The sequence below is a fragment of the Cydia amplana genome, chromosome 22 (genome assembly GCF_948474715.1).
Source record: "Cydia amplana chromosome 22, ilCydAmpl1.1, whole genome shotgun sequence".
NCBI lineage: Eukaryota > Metazoa > Arthropoda > Insecta > Lepidoptera > Tortricidae > Cydia > Cydia amplana.
This window is the reverse complement of record NC_086090.1, coordinates 2,142,520-2,165,407: the sequence shown is the minus strand read 5'-3', so window position 1 is coordinate 2,165,407 and position 22,888 is coordinate 2,142,520. Positions and strand designations below refer to the sequence as shown.

At 38.5% G+C, this 22,888-nt stretch overlaps 1 protein-coding gene and 1 non-coding gene across 2 annotated transcripts in view; one reads left to right on the top strand and one right to left on the bottom strand.

The window, feature by feature from the left end:
• LOC134658393 (muscle calcium channel subunit alpha-1-like) overlaps positions 1–22,888 on the top strand; it is a 126,911-nt gene that overhangs the window by 57,738 nt on the left and 46,285 nt on the right. The window contains exons 3-5 of the mRNA XM_063514077.1: positions 7,205–7,425; positions 21,794–21,899; positions 22,533–22,672. Coding sequence (XP_063370147.1) covers positions 7,211–7,425; positions 21,794–21,899; positions 22,533–22,672 — 461 coding nt within the window. The 5' untranslated portion in view covers positions 7,205–7,210. The remainder of the gene's footprint in view (positions 1–7,204; positions 7,426–21,793; positions 21,900–22,532; positions 22,673–22,888) is intronic.
• LOC134658558 (U6 spliceosomal RNA) lies at positions 4,829–4,932 on the bottom strand. The gene has a single exon (XR_010097708.1). It is a non-coding gene; the product is annotated as a U6 spliceosomal RNA (small nuclear RNA).

Below are 22,888 nucleotides of genomic sequence, written 5' to 3'. Positions count from 1 at the left end.
CATTTTATTTTTATTGACAAGAAAAACATATTCGGGTTAAAAAGCGAAAGTGTAAATAAAACATTGCCCTTCCTTCTGTGTATAGTCGGGCCACCACACCATTAAATGTGGCATGAAGGCTTGTTAACAAAATAATTACCTTACGTGTTGTTGTGAACGACTACTTACATTAATGACAGCGTTTTACACAAAAATAAAACGCTAATTAAATAACTTACCATATTCGGAACCTAAAGTAATATATTGAGAGTGGCAACACTGTAGTTAGTCGTATTGTCCTTTTCTAGCATATACGTCCATCTCTCTCCCACACCCCCACCACTTCAGGCAGTTGCGTTTGACAATTTTGACAGTTACAAACAAACGCAAATTACGTAGTCATTGTCTCAAAATTATACATATTTACACCAGGCAGGATTAAAACTTTAGGTTCCGAATATGGTAAGTTATTTAATTAGCGTTTTATTTTTGTGTAAAACGCTGTCATTAAACAACTGTACCGATATTCGGAACCTAAAGTAATATATTGAGACGTGTTTGTTATCGCCTGGTGGTGGGAAGACGCCAAGCCAATGTGATTATATTATGTATATTAGGAGTGTTTAATTAATTATCTAGTACACCCTTTATTTTAACCACTTTTAACACCTGTGAGGAGAGAGGTATTTAGTAAAGCATACAATTTTATATACCATTACATTATGATACTAACTTTACATTTTATATACGTATTTAATGTAGGTACTTATAAATTTTCAACGAAAATAAGTGAGTCACCACAAGGGTGCTATAGTACTTAATTATATGTATGTGAAACTATGTAAAAGAAGATAAGTCAGTCTACTCTTCAGGGAGCATACAACATCTGTGATATGGAGTGATGTAATTCAAATATGAAAAGATAAAAATCATAAAGTACTCGAGTAGTTTTTATTTATAACTCCCAATTATTGACAAATTTGATAATAATTATCTAGTAAGGTAAGCAGTTGCAGGATATAACAAGGACAAGACCTTTCTTATTTCCAGAATCCCTCAGGATCAAGTAGACGAACATTTTAAATATTCGTTATATCACTATCACTACCCACAAAGTTAATATTGGGTAGGTACTTAATAAAATGTCATAGGGAATACTTTTAATGATTTTACTTAATTCTTTTAATGATTGTGAGCCAGTGTGAGCTATATACTTGGTTATAGCTATAAAATGCATTTAATCGTTTGTACGCTTTACTAACGCGAACGCGAGCTAATGGACCTAAACAAACCTTACTTAAAATTGTGAAGGTTACTTTGAGAGCTTAAGCCATATCATAATACTCATGTGGGCACTAGTTACGACGCTTTTTGGTGCTCTTGGCGTTCAAATGGTTAATGTAGAATTGCCACAGAGCTTTATCAATGATATTTGTATAGGTGCAGCTCATTCTGCTTATATTCATGTTTAGCTATCATCAAGTGACCTTAATTGTACTCATTATTGTCTATATATGCAGTATGAGTAGTTTACCTCATCTGGTGCCTACTAGTAGACATAAACTTTATTGTTTCTGAACGCTAAAGTGGCTTAATTTATGTAAACCATTCATAGACATAGCTTAATTCTGAATATTCAGTCTTCTCTTTCCAGATTAAGAATAAGGTACTTAATTCGAAACCTTAGCTCATCGCATATGTGTTTTTAACCAAAATGAAAATTTGTATTTAATTTGTGATTTTACATTATTTGCAATAACTGTGCGGAACCATGGGGTCCCCGACCTTTTGCCGGGCACCCGTGGGCCCAAAGCCAACAGCGCAGATGCCGTTTAAGAGGAACCTTTTCGGTTGACATCATATTATAATTAGTGCATGCTCCATCTCTTCTGATTTTATATTTGTATGCCAAATGGCAAAACATAGTGGAACGTAAGCTATTGTATAAGATCTTTATTTTGCCTATGTTTACAAATAAATAAATTCTGATTTCTGAATTCTGATTTTAACCTATTTTATCCAATGCTAGGGTCAACACTTTGTCGAATCTATTTGATATTTATGTATATTTATCCTCCTTATAACCTAAGGGTAGGTAATTGTAACTTTTTGATATCCAATATACGCAGAATTGTCAATTATTTTGTATTCTGAAATGCATATAATATTACTGGATTTGGGCCAGTGTGCTTTTGTATACTATATCTCTGGCCTACTATATAGGCTAGTCTATTAACATCCCGCCCCCTGGAAGGCAGTATACAGACTTCTTAGATATATTCACGGTAGTGCTAAGAGTGTGGACCTGGTTTTCCGACACTTGACTGCATGAGATTATTTTTCAGGTCTCGAGCAAGAAGGGTGCCTAGATAGGTTGAGGTCCTCAACTTGTGGATTTGGTAGGAGCAAGACACAGACGGGGTGTAAATTAGTTAATCCACCATGTTTCAAGAGATTCATGTGCATTGATGCCTTCAGGTTACACTGTAGAGACAGACTAACACTTTGGCAGAGTTTTGCTAACATAGAATAAATTATTGCATTTGTTTGGGTGTACAATTACATGTTCCACACCAAAAACATAATTATTTATATATTTCAATCTATTTTTGAAAGGTTTGCGTTTCAAAATAGCTTCGCCTTTTCGCAAGGCGTGTTCCTGTTCCCCTATTTTATTGTGCAAAGCGAACAGTATCACAATGCTATAATTTTGTATAAATTGAGAACTAGAGGGTCATGCCCTAGACGTGACCGCCCAGAAACTGTGCTAGAACCGTTCGTGCAAACCATTCAGTCACTATTTTTAAAAACCTTTTGTAGTGGGTACATTCCACGGTCTTAAATTTATTAAACGTGTAGATAGTATCAAACTATGACTAGTCATGATAAGTGAAATAAGTGATAACAGTATCTGGTCCGTGCATAGAAGCACTTGCCCTTGAGGTTAGGGCATGGGTAGTTTATTATAAACTTAATCCGTGCATAGGAGCACTTACGATACAGGTGGTTTAAAACTTCCAGGGTCACAATACAGACACAAGGGTGTAAAATACATAATTCATAAACGCCCGTTAGGCCAGTTTTGTATATTTTATTTCAAACATGCTTGTGCAGCACCGCCAGCACATGATAATTTTCCTAATATACCATGGCAGTCAGGGATATAATAATTATGTAAAAAGGTAGGTAACCTTGGTCATGTCGTGTACATAGGTAGGTACTCGTAAACATGTTAACTGAAAGACAAGTGCTCTCCAGCCAAACATAATTTATGCAACTGTGAGCTGCTCTTACATTGGGATCATATGTATTTATTTCTAGTCTGCCATATTGTAGCAGGCCTAGACTTCAAATGTTTTTAGATATTTATAGGGCCGTTAAACGGACCCTTTGTACACCTTGAGCAGGCTGTTTGTTTCACACCATGGGTAATATATATTGTAAACATAGCTTATTTCAGAATGGAATCGTAAGCTCTGTCGTGTCGTGAGCTTACCGAGCCTGATTTAATTAGAGTCCACAGATTATATGGACCTTGGAGAATTGACCACTCCTTATTCTAATTATCAATATTCTGCCTGGGCTTATAGTCGAAATTAGGTGACTAAATCTCTTAGTATTATCTATGCCACCCAAGTTATGAGGCTTAGCGTCTCCAGACCACAATTTTATATTAGGGTGCAAAGATTTTTTCATCTTTAAAATAAAAATGAGTCGAGATAGGCCTGGAATCTTAGGTTTTTATTTTACCTATTATAATTTTAGAAATGTTATGTAAATGGAAAGCAGTTTTCACTTTTACCACAGTTAATTAGCCCAATTTTGGGTTAAGCCAATAGGGTGTTCGGGACCCTTGAAATAGATTGGTAAACAAAAATGAAAACTCTAATAACGAAGCCTTGCCTATTTCGACTGATTTTTACCCAAAACATTATTTTAAACCATTTTTACTTTCTCTAAAAAGAGATATTTACAACTTAATCTTTGTAATATTTTTGTGATTGTGGTCTACTCGCACGCCTGTGTTATGACCATATCATTTATATTTCTGTGAATATGTCTGACATGCCTTGCGCAGGCTTACATAGGTTATAATATCATCATCAATAACTTGACGTCACTTTGTGAACGAATCAAAGATTCTTTTGGCACACCTTACGCAGGTGGAAACATGGCAGCCTTGCGCAGGCTTACATAGGTACATAATATATTGGTTTCATTACAAATAACTTGACGTTAGTTTGTGAACGAATAAAAGATTCTCTTAGGCGCACCTTAGCAGGTGGAACCATAACAGACGTAAGTTTAAGAATAAGTATCATTCAAATCAAATACCCTGAGTTTATGGGTAATATTCCCTAAGTTGCGGGTTCCTTGCTCGACAAGGTGAAAGGCTTTACGCCGGCTTTAACAGGCACTTTTAGAAAGTGTCATTCACGGTGACGCGCAGATTTGCCAAAACTAAACTTTAACTCTACAGTTAACTAATATAATTTGACAATATGAACCAAACCATGCGTCTTCGTCAATGAATCAATCTAAAGATTCCCGTATCGTTAATGCCCTTCCATGTCACAGGCTTCCGATTTTATTTGAAACGTTTAATTTAAGTGTACTATTTATGTAGGTAGGTAAGTAGGCTTAAGAATTGACCCTCTTGTATGTAGTTACGTATAGAATTAATAATCAAGTTATTCAAATTCAAAATAACACAAGCACATATAGCACCTACATGCAAGAGTTCTTTTCCTTAACCTTTTAAGCTGTAAGTACCTGCTAAGTTGTATATTTAAGTAGGTACCTACCTACATAAATCAAAGATCTAGTTGGAGAGATATAAGTTGGTAGATACAGAGTGAAATACTTCACGAATTCGCATGTCATTCTTGCGCAGAGCCATGCTAATCTCTCTCTATGTCTAGTCAGATTTAAGTTTATGTACTGCCGAAGTACTCACTTTCCACAAAAATAAATGCAATGTTTGCGATGTAGGTTTGTTCGTTACCTTGTGTCCCTTAGAGCGGAAATAGAAGCCCCGCGAAGCGGAGCTTCGTCGACTCCTATTCGGGTACACGTTATTTATCAGCAAGTTTATTACCAAAAAATTAATTTTGCAATATTATATTAACCCGGAACGGGATAAAAAGATAAATTGCTGATAGATACTTGGACAGATAAAAAACCTACACGTCTATAAGCTTCTACCTTAATACGTAGGTTCTACGTAACACGTATTAACTATCCGATCCATTCGTATTCGAAAACACAAATCACTTGAAGGGTATACCTCCACACATCACCATTTAAGTATTATATAATTTCAACCGTTATTATACACACACAAAGATTTAAACTAACAAGACTCGGAAGAGACTTAATAAAATTAAATTATAATGGTGACACGTGCACGCTTTACCAGCTCGATGTGTTTTCTACCATGTGTTTTAGTATTTTCATTGGCATAGCCACGGTGCGCGCAGGCAGCCTTTGAAAATACTTGCACATCACTATTCCGGATCATTTTTATTTGCTAGATAGTTTAACGGACAGCTAAATTTAAATATTTATTTCGAACGGCAAAAGCCGTTAGAAACTGTTTTTCAATATAGTCAGCTAAACTGGGGTACAAATTCAAAAACTCACCAGCAGTTTAGCTTCACGACCTTCCAGATGGAAAAACAGCAAGCCAATGACTACGTAATTTGCGTTTGTTTGTAACTGTCAAAATTGTCAAACGCAACTGCCTGAAGTGGTGGGGGTGTGGGAGAGAGATGGACGTATATGCTAGAAAAGGACAATACGACTAACTACAGTGTTGCCACTCTCAATATATTACTTTAGGTTCCGAATATCGGTACAGTTGTTTAATTAACACTGTAGCGATAATTCCACACGCCATTTATGTACTTTGTTCATAATTACTGACTTTAACAACAAGTAGTATTTCACGCACGACAATATCAATTATATGTAGGGCTGTAGGTCAGATCCTCAATGTTATAGTATCAAGAACTTTATAAAAATAAATTCTTTTGTTTTATTATCTTTTCTAAATAGGCCCAATTTCAAAGGTGCTGTTTATTGTTTACAATTCCACTACATTCTTCTGTTACCCCATTGCAGATTGCCATACTCAAAAATGGGATGCACATGATCGTAATAGCTCAATGAAGCTATTTTTTGTTAAATTCTCTGTACGTTTAGCTTCTTATGCGACACTATTTAATTACAGATATATATTATGATGAAATTAATTAATCAAGTCTGCTCGGAAAGAGAAGACTCGTGGAATACATTCCACGACTTTTATCTTTCCGCACATACTATAGAAGTAGTTAATTTATTAATACTTTTCAGGGGAGTTTGTTTTATGCTAGGCATTCAGCTAATGACTATTCTAAAATGTCTTTGACGTCATCATTTATTAATGGAGCGGGTCAGGTCATATTTATTAATAGCACACGCGCACAACGATTGGAAATAACTATACCTAGTAGGTACGTATAAATTTAGAAAGTTCCCGTCCAAATATAGACAGTTTGTGTCTACTTTTAAAGGTCCGGTGAAAGGCGAAATCTGGGGAAATTTAGAGCAACTTTGGAAATATTTAATAAAAATTTCGATTCCTGTCGAAAATTACTTATAATGCGTCTTGGTATACTTTATAGAGGCGTTAACATCTCCAAACTGTCCAAGACTGTATAAAGTGTTTTTAGTTTAGTAGATGCCAGAGTTTTTCATAGGTATAAATATAGATTTTTATTAAGCACTGCATAGTATAAAACAAAGTCGCTTCCCGCTGTCTGTCCTTATGTATGCTTAGATCTTTAAAACTACTCAACGGATTTTGATGTGTTTTTTTTTAATAGATAGAATGATTCAAAAGGAAGGCTTATGTATAATTTGTTAACCCGTGCGAAGCCGGGGCGGGTCGCTAGTTAATCATAATAATTAAATTTTGGCGCGCTGTTTTCTTATAATCATCCTTCCGGCGGAGTAGATCTAAGGAAGTCATTCAGCGTAGGTCTTTCAACTTAGGCTAGGTTTATAAATATGGATATAAAAGTAAAATACAAAAATGTATACAAAAATAATATAAACATATTATAAAAAAAACCTAACGTAGGGTGCCGCCAGCAGCGGGGCAGGGCCCAAGCAGCAGCGGAGCAGCTAGCCCAAGCTAGCAATTAATTATTATTTATATCTTTTATCTTCTCCTTTCCAGGCAACCATGAGCGCCCCAGAACCAGAGCCGATCCCGGCGGCCCCTGCCGGAACCCCGGCGGACCCCCCCGAGCCGGACGGGCCCCTGATCCCGGTCCCCGCGCCCCGCAAGACCGCCCGGAGAGGCCCTAAAGTCCTACAGGAGAGGCCGAAGCGCGCGCTCTTCTGTCTCACGCTCAAGAACCCGATTAGGAAGGTCTGCATCGATATTGTTGAGTGGAAGTATCCTTTTTAAACGTCAGAGAAAATGAATTCTTATTAATTTATCCTTTAATTTTTACAAAAGTTAGAACTGAAAATGGACTATGTATGTTTGCGTAATTTAACGTCATGGACAGTTTTTCCACAGCATAACGCCATACACTAGTAAAGAAAGCACATATCCATAATACACACATGTACACATGATATTGAATTGAACAGTGTATAAATTACAAACGTAGCTAAAATATAACTTAAATAACAGAGATTAAATTACAAAATAAATCAAAAACCTAATCCTAAATTAGCCTGAGGCATTGTTCCCAGGACACTGGCCGCGTTCCCCCTCTGCACAGTGAGGCTGAGTTTTTGGGCAAAAAATGCGCCAGCTCGTAGGTTGCCAGACACCCAGACTAGTTTGGTAGCTTTAATAAAATTGTGTCAACTAAGTAGCAAAATTAGTTGATACGGATACGGAAAAAGCAATTAGCAGTTTTAGCGCAATACGCGTTCGAAACCACAATATTTAAGCCGTTCATCCGTGGAGCTCAACCGACCACCCGCGCTAAGTAAACAATCATATTTGCGGCCGCAATCCGCAACAATCGGGCACATGGGCTTTAAATAGCACATTATGTCATAATCGGATTGGTGTTTTTTTTAAATGATAAACTGATCGGCTATTGGCTCTAGACACACCTGATGGAAAGTGAAGACAGAGCCTAAGATGGAGCTCACCGGTTCAGTAATAGCCTATTCACTCTAGCTTTAAAGAGACCGAGGTCATATTTCTCAGGGAATACGGATGACGGGAGCGCATTCCATTCCTTAGCCGTCCTTACCAAAAAAGACGAGGCAAATCGTTTTGTGCGGACAAATGGGATGTTAACCACGAACGGGTGCATTCGCTCCCCGCGCCTGGACGTCCGATGATGGAAAGGGGAAGGTGGGATCAGGTCATGCAGTTCTTGTGCGCACTCTCCAGAATGTATCCGATAGTATGTATGTAGTGTATGTGTTTGGTGAAGATCTGCCTGTTTATAAAGCCTGTAGGGTCACGGGCGCCGAGAGAGAGGGGTTATTATGAGAATTGAATCAGGCATTTAAATTATTGTATAACGAAATGTGTAAAGACTACGCTGACCGCTCATCAGGCGGGCCGTATGCTTGTCTGCCACCGACGTTGAATATAAAACTATCTTTTTTACTGTACTCCTAACATTAAGTATGTATGGATATACACCGTGACCCTCGACAAATAATCGAAACCCGTATATTTAAGCCTCCGTTTTGGCGCATGTTGCCCCACAATGCCCCAGAGGTGCAGGTTTTATTAGCTCACGTAATGCCTTCCTGCTGTCACCAGTTAATTTTCGGACGTGTGTTTTGTACGTTCATATTGTTATGTTTTATTATAAGTCCTCAAGAAAGCTGTTTTTTGCATAACGCAAACGAAATGAAACATTAACGCAAAATAATCGAATAATCGAAATTCAATAAATAAATAAAAAATAATAAAATAAAATATTTTTATTGACAAAAAACAAGTTACTAAGTGGGTTTTGAAGTCCCTGACTTCTGAGCTAGGTAAAGACCTGTGTTACAGAAGTCAGTGTCCTCTCCTAGACAATAGAAACTATATAAGGAACATCTAATCTAGTATGACTTATTTACTACATTTCCCATTTTGTTTTTATTTTATATTTAAAGCAATTAATTATAGGGCCTGTTTTGATACCAGAAAACAATGCTATTCTAATATGAGTGCATAGCAATTACATTATATATATATACATATTGTGTGTGTGTGTGTGTGTGTATGTGTGTGTGTGTGTGTGTGTGTGTGTGTATGTGTGTGAGTATTCTAATGTAGGATGCTTTCAGTTTGATCATAGTCTAATGCCAGTAACCAGGACTTAAGTTTTCTCTTACACTCATGTTTAGGTAGGGGATAGATATTTAGAGTTTTGTTAATCTTATTATATATAAAGATTCTCATAAATCCCTGTTGCCGTCTGGCAGTAGCCAATCTGCATTTATATAGTGCACATACATTTGTCATTGTTCGCTTACTTGTAATTTTATTTTGATCATAGGGGGTAAGCTTATGCTGCTTCAACGCTAACAGTAGTATATATAGTTAATTGTCTGACAGATAGCAATTGACATTGTTTATATAATAGACTCGTTGGATATCTATATGGTCTACATGTCATGACCTAATAAGACAACAAATTATATTTAAAATTGGTTTTCCTACATGCATATTTACTAACGAAATAGTCATATCGACGGTTTTTTTTTAAATTGTAGTGTCCAAAATACTAGGGCATGCAGTACCGGTCCCGGTACCAAGAATTTTATTTCCCGGTTCTGAACATGGCCGGAACCGGGATTCCCGGTTCTTCCCGGTTCTCAAGGCATCTTATGATTCTTTTTAAGAAATGGTTTGTGTTGGCGTAAAATCTTTATGAATTACTTATTTTCATATGAACAATTTCATAAGGATTAATAAACGACTTATTTTATATAAAAAAACACTTTTAGCGTTCCCTCCTATTTTACGAAATTAACCGGCACACTTTGCCTCCGCCTGGGCTTAAAGGTGTATGAGCAACACGGCCGTAGTCGATGCACTCAGCACTATGACGGCACGGCATACACGAGTTAAAAATTCAACCCGGGAACGGAATATTTTCATATAAAACCAAACCTAGAAGAAGAATAGTCGAATATAATAAATAAATAATATACTACTTGTGATTTAAAAGTTGTTTAAAGATTATGGCTTAATTCACCCGGGTCAAAGTGTATAGATAGACACCTTATTCATCTAAATAGGTGTAATTTAGTAGCTGTTCAATTATGCCGTTCATATTACAATGTATTTTTCGCATTCACTGTGGCAACACCTTGTCACAGTTAAAATTCAAATATTTAAAAAATAAACTGTTGCTCTGTCATACAGTTGACAGAGCGAGTGTGTCAAAAACCTACCACCAGTTCACATCCCCTTTCGTCGCTCTCGTCTATTTTCGCACCTTTTATTTAAAGCACTACTATACTAAGTACTTTTAGTACATTATTAAGATCAGTGTTGTGTACCGGAGGACGCCGAACTCATCCGTGGCGGGGAAAATCTGAGGTCTAAGTTGGCCGACTGCAGGTAACGATTTTACGCTTCCTCTAGCTTGCGACAGAAAGCCAGAATCACCACCAGCGGTCTCCAACGGTGACCAACGATTTGGTTCCCACTGTCTCCGGATCGAAGGTAACTTCGCTTACACCTATACACACTTTAGTTTCAATTTCCTTATTATTTATCCCCAATTTATCCCAACTTTCCTGCTCCATCGGCCCTAAATTTCACTCTCTCTTTCGCCCCTTTTTCGCTAAATACAGTCCACCTATGCTATCGAACATTTTGGTCCTTCGAACCGGATATTTTGATAAAGTACCTATGGTTTGTCGTTTCTCGTTTTAGTATTCATAGTTGCTTATCGAATTTGTGTTGTCATCTTTTACATTTAAAATTTAGGGTAGACTTATAAAAAGTTCGAGGTAAGCAAGAAAGTTGGTCGTGTAGTGGTGCTTTAATAAAATCATTCGGTCACCTTGTTAATATCACTGGCAACAATTTTCATAGTTGTCAAGTGTCAACTGTCAGCTGCCAGTCATTGAACTCATTGAAGTTGTGGAAGGTGAATTGCAGTTTGTTTTGAACATTTTTTGTGTAGTTACTGCAATTGTTGTGGAGTTTTGTGTATATTAATATGGCAGGCGGTGATAAATCTGTCGAGAAAGAGGATGCTGGTGTAGATACGGTGATGATTGCTCGTGACTATCAGGTAATGAGAATAGAGTATTTGCAAATGTTGTCGGATGCTGAATTAGCTTTGTGTGACGAGAGTGAGTTGTGTACAATTGCGAAGAACTTTCATGAAGCTCAAATAAAGCTTCTAAGTAGTGCTCCGCGAAGCGAACACCGCGAGATTTGTTCCCATACCGCGATGTTCGACTCTAAGGTTAGGGCAGTGAGGTCGCGTTTACAAAATAGAAAGCAGGCTTTCGCTGGGGCTTCCGGAGTGTCGGGGTCGCCGCAGCCGGTCTTACCGAAGTTGCCGAAGTTGCAAATTAAAGCTTTCGATGGGAAAATTGACAATTGGGTAACATTTATACAATTATTCAACTCATTAGTACATAAGCGTACAGACATTGCCCCGGTTGAAAAGTTACATTATTTGTTATCGAGCGTTCAAAATGAGGCATATGACCTTATTAAAAATTATCCTGTCACCGGTGACAATTACAAGGTAGCATATGAGGCGCTGTACAAGCAATATAATAAAATTAGATTAATTGCTACAACTTATTATGACAAGCTTGTTCAGTGTGAACCTGTAAAGGCGTCCCGGGCTAGTGACCTACAGCGGGTTCATCGGGTTTTCACTGAGAATCTGTCTATCCTGAAAGGTTTCGAATTGCCGGACAAGAATTTCTTGCTTATTCAATTATTGTGGTCAAAGCTGGATAGGAGCACAAAGGAGCAGTTTGAGTTAGAGCACAACTCGGATGATATCCCGGAGTTTGGGAAATTGCAGGATTTCATTGAAAAAAGACATCGGGCACTAGATGCTGCAGGGTCAATGGGGTTTGTCGCTAGTACTCCTCAGCCTAGTAGTAGTAAGCCTTCTAGTAAGCCAAAAATGGCCTTGGTGGTCACCGCTCCAACGTGTGTAGTTTGTAAACAGGCTCATAGCCTCGTATCCTGTCCAACCTTTTTAGAATATGACCCCGCTGATCGGTTTAAATGCGTGAAAGAAAACAAGTTGTGTATTCTATGTTTGTCGGGATCTCATTCTGTCAAGTCCTGCAAGTCAAAACAGCGGTGTGAGCAGTGTCGTTTCTCCCACCATACGCTGTTGCATTTTAATAATGTAAATGTGCCTGTCTCCCCGGCAGTGGATGTAAATAGTTCGAAACATCCACCTGACACATCAAATCCGCTGGCAATGGTGGCAAGTAATGTTGCGGCCTCTTCTTTGTTTGCAACTGCCAAGGTTTTGGTGAAGAATGCCCAAGGCGATTTGGTAGCGGTAAGGGCTTTGCTTGACTGTGCCAGTGCTTGCAACTTTGTAAGCGAGGCATGTGCAAAGAAGCTTGGTCTCCGGGCAGAATATGGGAAGCATGCCGTGACTGGTATCGGTGAAGTGGTGTCTAGGCCTGGTGGCACATTGTCATGTACCGTCTCGTCCAGCCTTGGAAATCCTGATACTGCTATTTCGGTAGAGGCTTATTTGTTGCCAAAAATCTGTCCGGAAATGCCAACGGATCATGTTGATGTCTCATCATGGCAACATATCAGGGGTTTGGAGTTGGCTGACCCTCATTGGCACATTCCAGGACCTGTTGACTTGCTCCTGAACGTTAACATTCTCGCTTCTTCGTTGCGCCCTGGTTTAATCCATGGGGCCCCTGGCCAGGCGACTGCCCTCAACACCATTTTCGGGTGGATTCTGATGGGTGACGCAGGCGACTGTGCTACGGACATTTGTCGTTCTCGGTTCCGTGGTAACAGTTGTCAACTGGTCGTGGGCAAGTTATCGATTGACGACTCTATTAAGAGGTTCTGGGAGTTGGAAGATGTCAGCTCTCCGAACACCGTCATCTTGTCGAAGGAGGATCAGCTGTGCGAGGAATATTTTCTCGCTAACTTTCGTCGCACAGAAGAAGGTAGATTTGTCGTTCCTCTAACTTTCGCTGATCATTCCAATAAACCCACCTTCTCGGGCTCTCGAGCCATCACTCTTAAGAGATTTTCGTCGCTGGAGCGGAAGTTACTGAGTAACTCCGACTTCTATAAAAACTATGTAGCCTTCATGAAGGGCTACGAAAGCTGTCGCCACCTCGAGGAGTGTGTCCCTCCGAGGGTGGATGTGGGGAAGTTCTTCTCCATTCCCCACCATGGAGTATTGAGGCCCTCTCCACTCCAACGTGTCCTCGCATATTGTCTTCGTTTCGCACACAACGTAAGGAACCAAAAGACGCCCAACAACCTGTTGGACGGTCCTTTAACACCCCTGGAGATTAAACAGGCGCTTCTGTTCCTCGTGCGTTCTGTTCAACAACACCACTTTGCTCCGGAGATCGAGAAAGTTAAAAACAATCTGTCGAATTCTCTCCCGAAGGCATTCAAGAAATTGTCTCTATTCCTCGATGACGCGGGTCTCTTGAGGGTGGGCGGACGCCTGTCGCGAGCTTCTCTCGAATTCGATGTTAAACATCCCCTGTTGTTACCTCGCGACGATCGTCTTACCTCCCTCTTGATCGACGAGTACCATAAGCGTTTCATGCACCCAGGCGTGCAAACGCTTCATAATTTGCTAGCGCAGCATTTCTGGATACTGTCCCCAAAACGAGCTATCCACGCAGTCACGTCGAAATGCATGAAATGCTTCCGTGTTCGACCACTCGGTGCCCCTGCGCCGTTCATGGGCGACTTGCCGTCTTATCGGGTAGCCCAGCTCAAAGCGTTCCTGAGTGCTGCTGTCGACTTCGGAGGACCTTTTGACATAGCTCTGGGTCGCGGGCGAGGCAACAAGACCTACAAGGCTTACATTTGCGTCTTCGTGTGCACCTCGACTAAGGCTGTACACACGGAGCTCGTCACTGAGCTGTCCTCAGATGCATTTCTCGCCGCGCTTCGCCGCTTCGTCGCGCGTCGTGGTCGGTGTAATCGGCTGGTGCCCGATCGGGGCAAGAATTTTGTCGGCGCGAACAATATTCTGCAACGTCTCGTAGGAGATGCTGCTAGGCATAGCGAGATTAAATTCGAATTTAATCCGCCAGGCAGCCCTCACTTCTCAGGTCTCGCTGAGGCCGGTATCAAGGCCAGTGCTCTCGTGCTCGTAGTTAACGAGCAGACAGGCCCCATGAAGTGGCCTCTGGGTCGCATCGTCGACACTCATCCCGGGTCCGACGGGATTTGTCGTGTGGTGACCGTGCGCACGGCTACGGGATTGTACAAACGGCCCGTGGTCAAGCTGTGCCCTTTACCCGTCTAATCGCTCGTTGAGCGCTACTATCGTGTCGTCTATTCTGTGTATAGTATTAGTATTATCGTTCTAACTTTACTTTCGTCTTTCTTTTTGTCTAGTCAAAATACTAGTGTATTTTGGTGGGCGGAAATGTTCAATTATGCCGTTCATATTACAATGTATTTTTCGCATTCACTGTGGCAACACCTTGTCACAGTTAAAATTCAAATATTTAAAAAATAAACTGTTGCTCTGTCATACAGTTGACAGAGCGAGTGTGTCAAAAACCTACCACCAGTTCACATCCCCTTTCGTCGCTCTCGTCTATTTTCGCACCTTTTATTTAAAGCACTACTATACTAAGTACTTTTAGTACATTATTAAGATCAGTGTTGTGTACCGGAGGACGCCGAACTCATCCGTGGCGGGGAAAATCTGAGGTCTAAGTTGGCCGACTGCAGGTAACGATTTTACGCTTCCTCTAGCTTGCGACAGAAAGCCAGAATCACCACCAGCGGTCTCCAACGGTGACCAACGATTTGGTTCCCACTGTCTCCGGATCGAAGGTAACTTCGCTTACACCTATACACACTTTAGTTTAAATTTCCTTATTATTTATCCCCAATTTATCCCAACTTTCTTGCTCCATCGGCCCTAAATTTCACTCTCTCTTTCGCCCCTTTTTCGCTAAATACAGTCCACCTATGCTATCGAACAGTAGCTTTAATGCTCCATTGGGACATATGACACAAACATACATAGATTTCTGATATCATTAGTCCTTTACGTAACCGGCATAAAAGTACTGAACGATGTTTCAGATAAAAACGAAGTTGAAAAGGAAAACTTGGTGATTTTTTACAAATTACTACTTTACTAGGTTAGTTTTTCGGGTTATTTTTGGGTCCTCCGTTTGATATCACCATAATATTAAAATGTTATTTAAGGCCGTGCATCGAAAAATAACAGGATCTTAGAAACGTGGCAGTGGCTAGCCCCGGAAACAAACAGTAGTGATTTTCGGATATATGTTTCTTGACTATATGATAAGACATTCCGTAGTAGTCGAAACACGAATGCTTAAAATTTTCTCGATAGAAAATAAATCCAAACTTACGTGTTCATTTTTCGGTTTTAGCTTCGTGTAACTAGAAAACACATCCATATCCAGCACAATCCACCTTACAGCAAAGGTTTTCATCTCGTGTTAACTTTCAAAGAACTAAATATTAACTTATTATCCTTTACCGATGGATTTATTATCGATTTTTGATTTTATGAATTCAACAGCAAACGCCCATTTTACGCAGTTCGGTTTCTCTTTCTGTCATGCGTCAAAGTCATAAATGCATCCTTTATGCCAGTAATGTTAGATGGCCGTCGTGCCTCAAAGAGGTAAGACCTATGTCACTTCGCGCAGCACTCCAAATTACGTAAAATTTTAATATCCAATAAACGTTGAGTCGTAACTCCATTGAGTAGTAACGGAATCGGAGGTAAACCTATGATGGTGCCTTCTTACAGGCCTATACGTTACGCATGTGTGCGTGTTTGCTTAATAGCTACGTCATGCTACGTCGAAATCTATACTCTTTGTCAGTTACAACGGGTTAGGAAATTTCGACAGATATTGAAATGTATCGGTAGCTGTTTGGTATTTAGCCATCAGAATCTAACCGTAACTTTTTGCTTTATTTTTGTTTGAAAATAAAATATCTATAAGAATATATTTTTTGCTTTTGTTCTATTGTAATGATAAAAATAAATCTAGTATGTTTCATGCTCAAATAATTTAAAATAATTGAATAAATATTAAAAACTAATTGATATTATTCGTTTTAATTATTATATTATTAAGTATGTTTGAATAAAATATTTTATTTCAATAATACGAAAAGTTATTATATTTAAGTACCACTAAAAAAGGTCTCTACTTACAAACACTCACTTGCACGGGCCGGGGTTCGAACCCGTGACCTCCGGTTTGAAAGTCGCACGCCACTACAATTTCACATAAGTAATTTACAATGACATGATACCGTGGAAAAAGTGAATATTACAATGTACTGTGTTACTATCATTTTATAGTTTATTTTGGCTTGACAAGGAGGAATGAGAAAAACGTGCAGAGCGAGAGGATTAAATCTCTCTGTCCCTTTCTTAAAGTAGCCAATCCTAATTATGACATCTGTTTTGATATTAATTCTTTGAACATAATTTGTCGATGTTCTTTTTTATATCATCGAGAAAGATTTTTATTAAAAAAATGTGTTGAATTTATATGTTTTATTTATGTTTTTTTGGCATACATTTCATTACTTTTGACAAATTTTGATTGTGATGACAAACGATTTGATGTGATGTATGAAACGAACCATGTGATCAACGATTTATCTAATAAAACTTCATTTAGTCGAAAAAAATAGTTGTCTACTACCGGGTGGAAAAAAATTATGGGCCCTGGAGGGAAAGTGCCTTAAAACCTTAAGTTTGCTCATTTTACTTAAATGAAACATTATTGTTTTTTAAAGAAACAACTGCATTCAAAGATTTTTGAAGTGAAAACTTCTTTAGCGGCGCTAGGCACTTTATGAGGTGGGGAAAAAATGATAAACTCGAGACAGCGTAAGGCGATCATGTGCCCGAAGGTTTAGATGGCATTTAAATCAATAAAGAAAAACTCAATGACATTACATGAAAAAGGTTATAATCTTGTACGGGCTGAAATACGAGGATCTCACAGTATTATAACTTTATATCACTCAAATATAATTCAATAAAGCTACATTTTGATGAAATCGCTAATAAAAGTGAACTCTAGTACTGGTGAATAAAACTCAAAATATCATGACCAAATATATTTAGACGCGAGGTCTGCAAGGTAACTTTACAATTTCTATTCGAATTTTAAACAATTAACGGTATAAATTTGAATTTCGAATTTTAAACAAGCTCACTGACCAGCAATTTCGGAACCAAAAGTTTTCAATAGAAAGGAGGATGGGTCAATTATACATAGTGCTGCAGACATTTTGGACTAGTCATTGAGTTTTCACTTCTGTCGGCACTCCCGGAATGCAACACGTTGTTTTTTTTTTTAAATTCGCTTAGTCGCGCCCGGGAATCGAACCTACTTTTTCCACACTGTATAAAAGAACACAAATGCTTTTCTTCTGGTAACTTAAATGTTCTATCTATCTTGGTGATATGTCAATGCAATCAAATAATCTGAAAAAATAATAATAACCCAATTTATGAATTCCGTTCCTTCAGAAAAATGCGAAATGTACGTACAATTTTTAGGGATATCGTACTTTTCCCAGAGACAAATTTAGTTGGCTAAGACACATTTTCTCTGATTTGGGGTCTGTACTAAAAATCTAACATAATATGATAAGGACTTAATCGTTTTAAGCTCAAGAGTGAGTTTTCCTAAAGCTTTTTCTAAAAATTATGTCTTTATTAACGTTAGGAGTGCACTGCAGCATGTCAAATGTATGCCAAAATGTCAAGGGAGAGAACAATAAATTAAGTTTAAATTCCACTTCCACTCATCAGCAAAGTGATATAAGTATATCAGCAGTTTAAAGTTATTTTAGATTACAAAATTAGCGCATCAAAAAAATCAAAGTGCATAGAAAAAAGTCTCCTGTCATAATAAAATTGATGTCTCTTGGGTCACCAGAAAAGTCACCAGGGAGAACGATGACCCAAATCACATTTAAAAGAAAATGTAAATTTTGTGTACTACCTACGAACATTTTTCAAAAAACTATGTTTTTATAACATATTAGACCCAGGATAGATCTAATACCTCTTTTCCTACCCCGGATAAAATGGTCGGCGACTAAAAAAGTAACTGAAACGTTACGTTATTAGGTTCACGATGCCGCGTTGTACCCTTGCCTTCGTTGCGATATGTTTGGTAAGTCAGGAGACTTAAAAAATGAGCCATGATTTTGGGACATATTAACAAATATTTTTTTGAATATATATTAATTTTAGCGGACTTTAATAATTTACCAGTTAAATTAGATGTAAATACCTTTTTAGTTAATCGTTAATATGATATATTAGTAGCAGTAAAAAACTTTATTGTACAAAAAGACACATAAAACATGAAGAAACACACATCCTTATAATAAACCTGACCCGGGTAATAAAAATACGGCGAATTTGAACTTTTGTTTGTTGTCGTTGTAAAATGTATTAAAAAATAATGTAGGCACCCCTGACAATTGAAATTCAAAATTATCCAGAAAAAGCGGCCAAGTACGAGTCGGACTCGCCCATGAAGGGTTCCGTATTTAGGGGATTTATGACGTATTAAAAAAAACTACTTACTAGATCTTGTTCAAACCAATTTTCGGTGGAAGTTTGCATGGTAATGTACATCATATATTTTTTTTAGTTTTATCATTCTCTTATTTTAGAAGTTACAGGGGGGGGACACACACATTTTACCACTTTGGAAGTGTCTCTCGCGCAAACTATTCAGTTTAGAAAAAAATGATGTTAGAAACCTCAATATCATTTTTGAAGACCTATCCATAGATACCCCACACGTATGGGTTTGATGAAAAAAAATTTTTTGTGTTTCAGTTGTTCTAAGTATGGGAATCCCCCAAAAAAAAAATTTTTTTTTCTATTTTTGTGTGAAAATATAATGCGGTTCACAGAATACATCTACTTACCAAGTTTCAACAGTATAGTTCTTATAGTTTCGGAAAAAAGTGACTATGACATACGGACGGACAGACGGACAGACAGACAGACAGATATGACGAATCTATAAGGGTTCCGTTTTTTGCCATTTGGCTACGGAACCCTAAAAATGAGTGTTTCAAAAAGGCACCCTGTATTCCTTACATACCTAAATAATCTCTTATTCAATAAAACATATAATTACTAAACACTGTGATTTATTTCAAATAAGTGCAAATCGATCGGATAAAAGATATTAATACCTACCTATACAACAATGAATACGAGTACAGTCAGCTGCAATAATATGTTACACACCGAAGGCCGTTTTGCGGTAGATCATGTTAGATCTTATTTGTAGAGCCATAAGAGCGTGTCACATATTTTTCGGGCGGCGAAGAGTAACATATTATTGCAGGTGACTGTACCTATGAAAAATTCGAGGGTTAAAAAGCATTTCAACCAAAGCATTTATAATAATAACGACCATGGACGCCTGCAACCCCAGGGTTATTGTAACCCCATAACAATAAGGTTGAAATTTGCATTTAGTGACCGCAAAGTCAGGTGAGCGTAATCAAGTAAATCTGTTTTCATCATATTTTATCAAAAATAATCTCTTTTCTGTTCTTGTGCTATTTTCTTATTATCAATACTCTTAACTTATATGCTATATACGCTGCTGCTTCTATGATGTTAACATCTTCCAAAATAACAATAAATATGCAGGTTTATGAATTAATTATTTTATTGTTTGCTATTATGAACAAGTAACAACGCCATCTGTTTAAATTTTTTCCGAATTTAAGTTTCTGGCCGACCGCAGCGACCACGTAATAATGGTAGTTAACTTCTGTAACGTTAGATGGTGCTAAAAGGTCACACAAACTTCACGTGCGGCGCGAAGCGTTTCCATGTGTGCGTGTTAGCGGGGAGGGAAGAACTAGCGGGCGTGGTTTACGAAGCGCCAGACGCGGCTGCAGTAGGCCCTTAATGTCCGGAGCTAAAGTACTAAGACAACTCCTATTGAAATGGGAATAAATACGCATACTGATGAGAACCGGGAAGTACCGGTACCGGGTCTTCAGTACCGGTTCTTTCGATACTATAAAATTCCCGGGAATTCCCGGGAATGTGAGAACCGGGAATTCCCGGGAACATGCCCTACAAAATACAATCAAGATAAAAGTTGTGTTCCACAAAAGTAAACATTATTAGTTTTATGTATTACATTCAATAATTTGCGTATAGAGGTTGGGGCATGTTGTATAAAATAAAGCATACTCACAAGCAGTTCTCACTAAAACATAAAAATAATCGCGCGTCCGTCAGTTAAAAACGGGCAGCCATCAATCTGATTTATCTAGCGAAGAAGATAACCCAACTACTTTTATCGCGGTTGTAAATTTAAAATCCGCCAAACGTTATGGAGATTGAACGAAAATAAATACGCGGGATTACTTTGAGAATGAGACAGAGTACTAGCTGGCAGCATTACCTACGAAATAATATTCTTTGATTCAGGTTCATATTATGTACTAGGGTGTTTTTAACCCTTAGCCATATTTGAGCAACTATTACTGTGGAAAAAAACATCGACATCAAAAAACAGGCAGGATTCGCAAGATGTTATTGTATATTCACAAATAAGGGCCTCATCAATATCTGAGGATTTACCGCGAAAATCGAATATCGAAATTACGTTATCTGCCACTATCGTTCGTGCATATTCGAGTGATAAGTAGAGAGGCAGAAATAAATGCCCTCTCCAAGATCCAAGCCCAGCTAGTTAGGAAGCCGTTGAAACAATGTGAAACACACACAAACATTTCAAATTCCGCCTGTCCCGTTTCAACAAACTGACATCGAACTTTTGAAGTCCCATTCGTAATTCACGCGCCATCCCACGCGCCCCTCGTTTCCGGTTCCTGACACTTGCCACAGTTTAAACATAATATATTTCACTACATAGTATAAAACAAAGTCGCTTTTCGATGTATGCTTAGATGCTTACATCTTTAAAACTACGCCACGGATTTTGATGCGGTTTTTAATAGATAGAGTGATTCAAGAGGGTGGTTTATGTATAATTTGTTAACCCGTGCGAAGCCGGGGCGGGTCGCTAGTTATAAACGAAAACAAGTAGGGCATAACGAAATGTCATCTCGCTCGAATCCGGAGCAGCCCAACTGGGGTACTTCTACCTTAGAGAAAACGTCAGCCATAATAGCACTGCATTTTTTTTTCTGAAAGTACCTATGTATGTATGGACAGAGGCCGTGAGTTCAAGTCTCACCCAAGACAGTAATTTATCCACTTTTAAATTTATTCTAAGCTTAATAGTATCGATCGCAGACGTTTCTGCTTGTTAAAACTTAAATAGTACCTAAAATATGTATAATGAATTGATGGTAAGGTTTCCAGTACTCCCAACTTGCTCCCAAGGAGAAAGTCTTGTAAGCTTGTGCAAGTGTCCATAGGCTGCGGTGGCTGCTTAAGATCAGCTGGCCGCAAGATTGTTTGTCACCGTCGTTGCCTTTTATGATCGAGACGCTGTTAAACTTTCACGATTTTTACACATTAATTACGCGATTAAGTCCCGTTGTACAATTTAATAGTCTTTTATGAGTTCCTTAACCAGCATTCAGACCGTTCGAGTGGATGATCCTGACCACCATCTTCGCCAACTGCATCGCGCTGGCGGTGTTCACGCCCTACCCCAACAGCGATTCCAACTACACCAACTCTGTGCTAGTAAGTACCCTTGACGTGAGCTTAGAGCAGTGGTTCCTAACCTGGGGGTAAAACTGGTATTTTAAGGGGGTAAATAAGCTAACCTAATATAACAATACAACAAACGTTCACGTTTTATTTTTTATTACCATCGGGAGAAGGGGTAAAATCAGGTTCCCTAGTTAGTCATAGGGGTGACCGGACTGAAAAGGTTAGGAACCACTGGCTTAGAGCACATAGTCCACGCAAATCCAGAAATCCAGATGGGAGGATGGTATTCAAAAGATTATAGGTCTACTCTGGAGCACCAAATCGGGCTGCTTGTAGAAGAAATGAAGAGGGATATGCCCAACAGTGGACTATAGTATAAGAGTATCCACGCAAAATATTCCTTTTCAAAATCAAGTAACATTCGCTGTGTCCCAAGCCGTTCTTTAGAAAGTTTATCAATGATCTAGAGCTCATTCTTCCGATCCGACTTGTGTTCAGGGACATCTTATTCTAAAGGACTTACGGAAGAGATAACCGTTGAGACCTTTTTGAATTAAAAAATAATCAGGAAAATATGCTTTCTGTTTACGGAATTTTAAACCAAAACCTTATATCGCCAAAAAAGTGTTGATTCTTCTAAAGCTGCTTCTTTATAATTTGCAGGAGAAAATAGAATACGTGTTCCTGGTCATCTTCACGGGGGAGTGCTTGATGAAGATCTTCGCGTACGGGTTTGTGATGCACGCCGGCTCCTATCTGAGGAATGGATGGAACTTGCTGGATTTCACCATCGTCGTTATTGGGTGAGTCTTGTATAAGTTTAGTACTAGCTTCTGCGGTAATTGTACCTTCGATAGACAGTTTAATTTTATTAGTATTCACAAAAAAAATAGCACCGTAGTCTCAGGCTTATTGGATTTTGGGTAAATCATTATTGATCAATGATCAATATCACATAGTACTGAGCTCAGATAGCTTAGCTCGATTTCTCACGCTAGCTAGACAACGTGAAGTGTCGG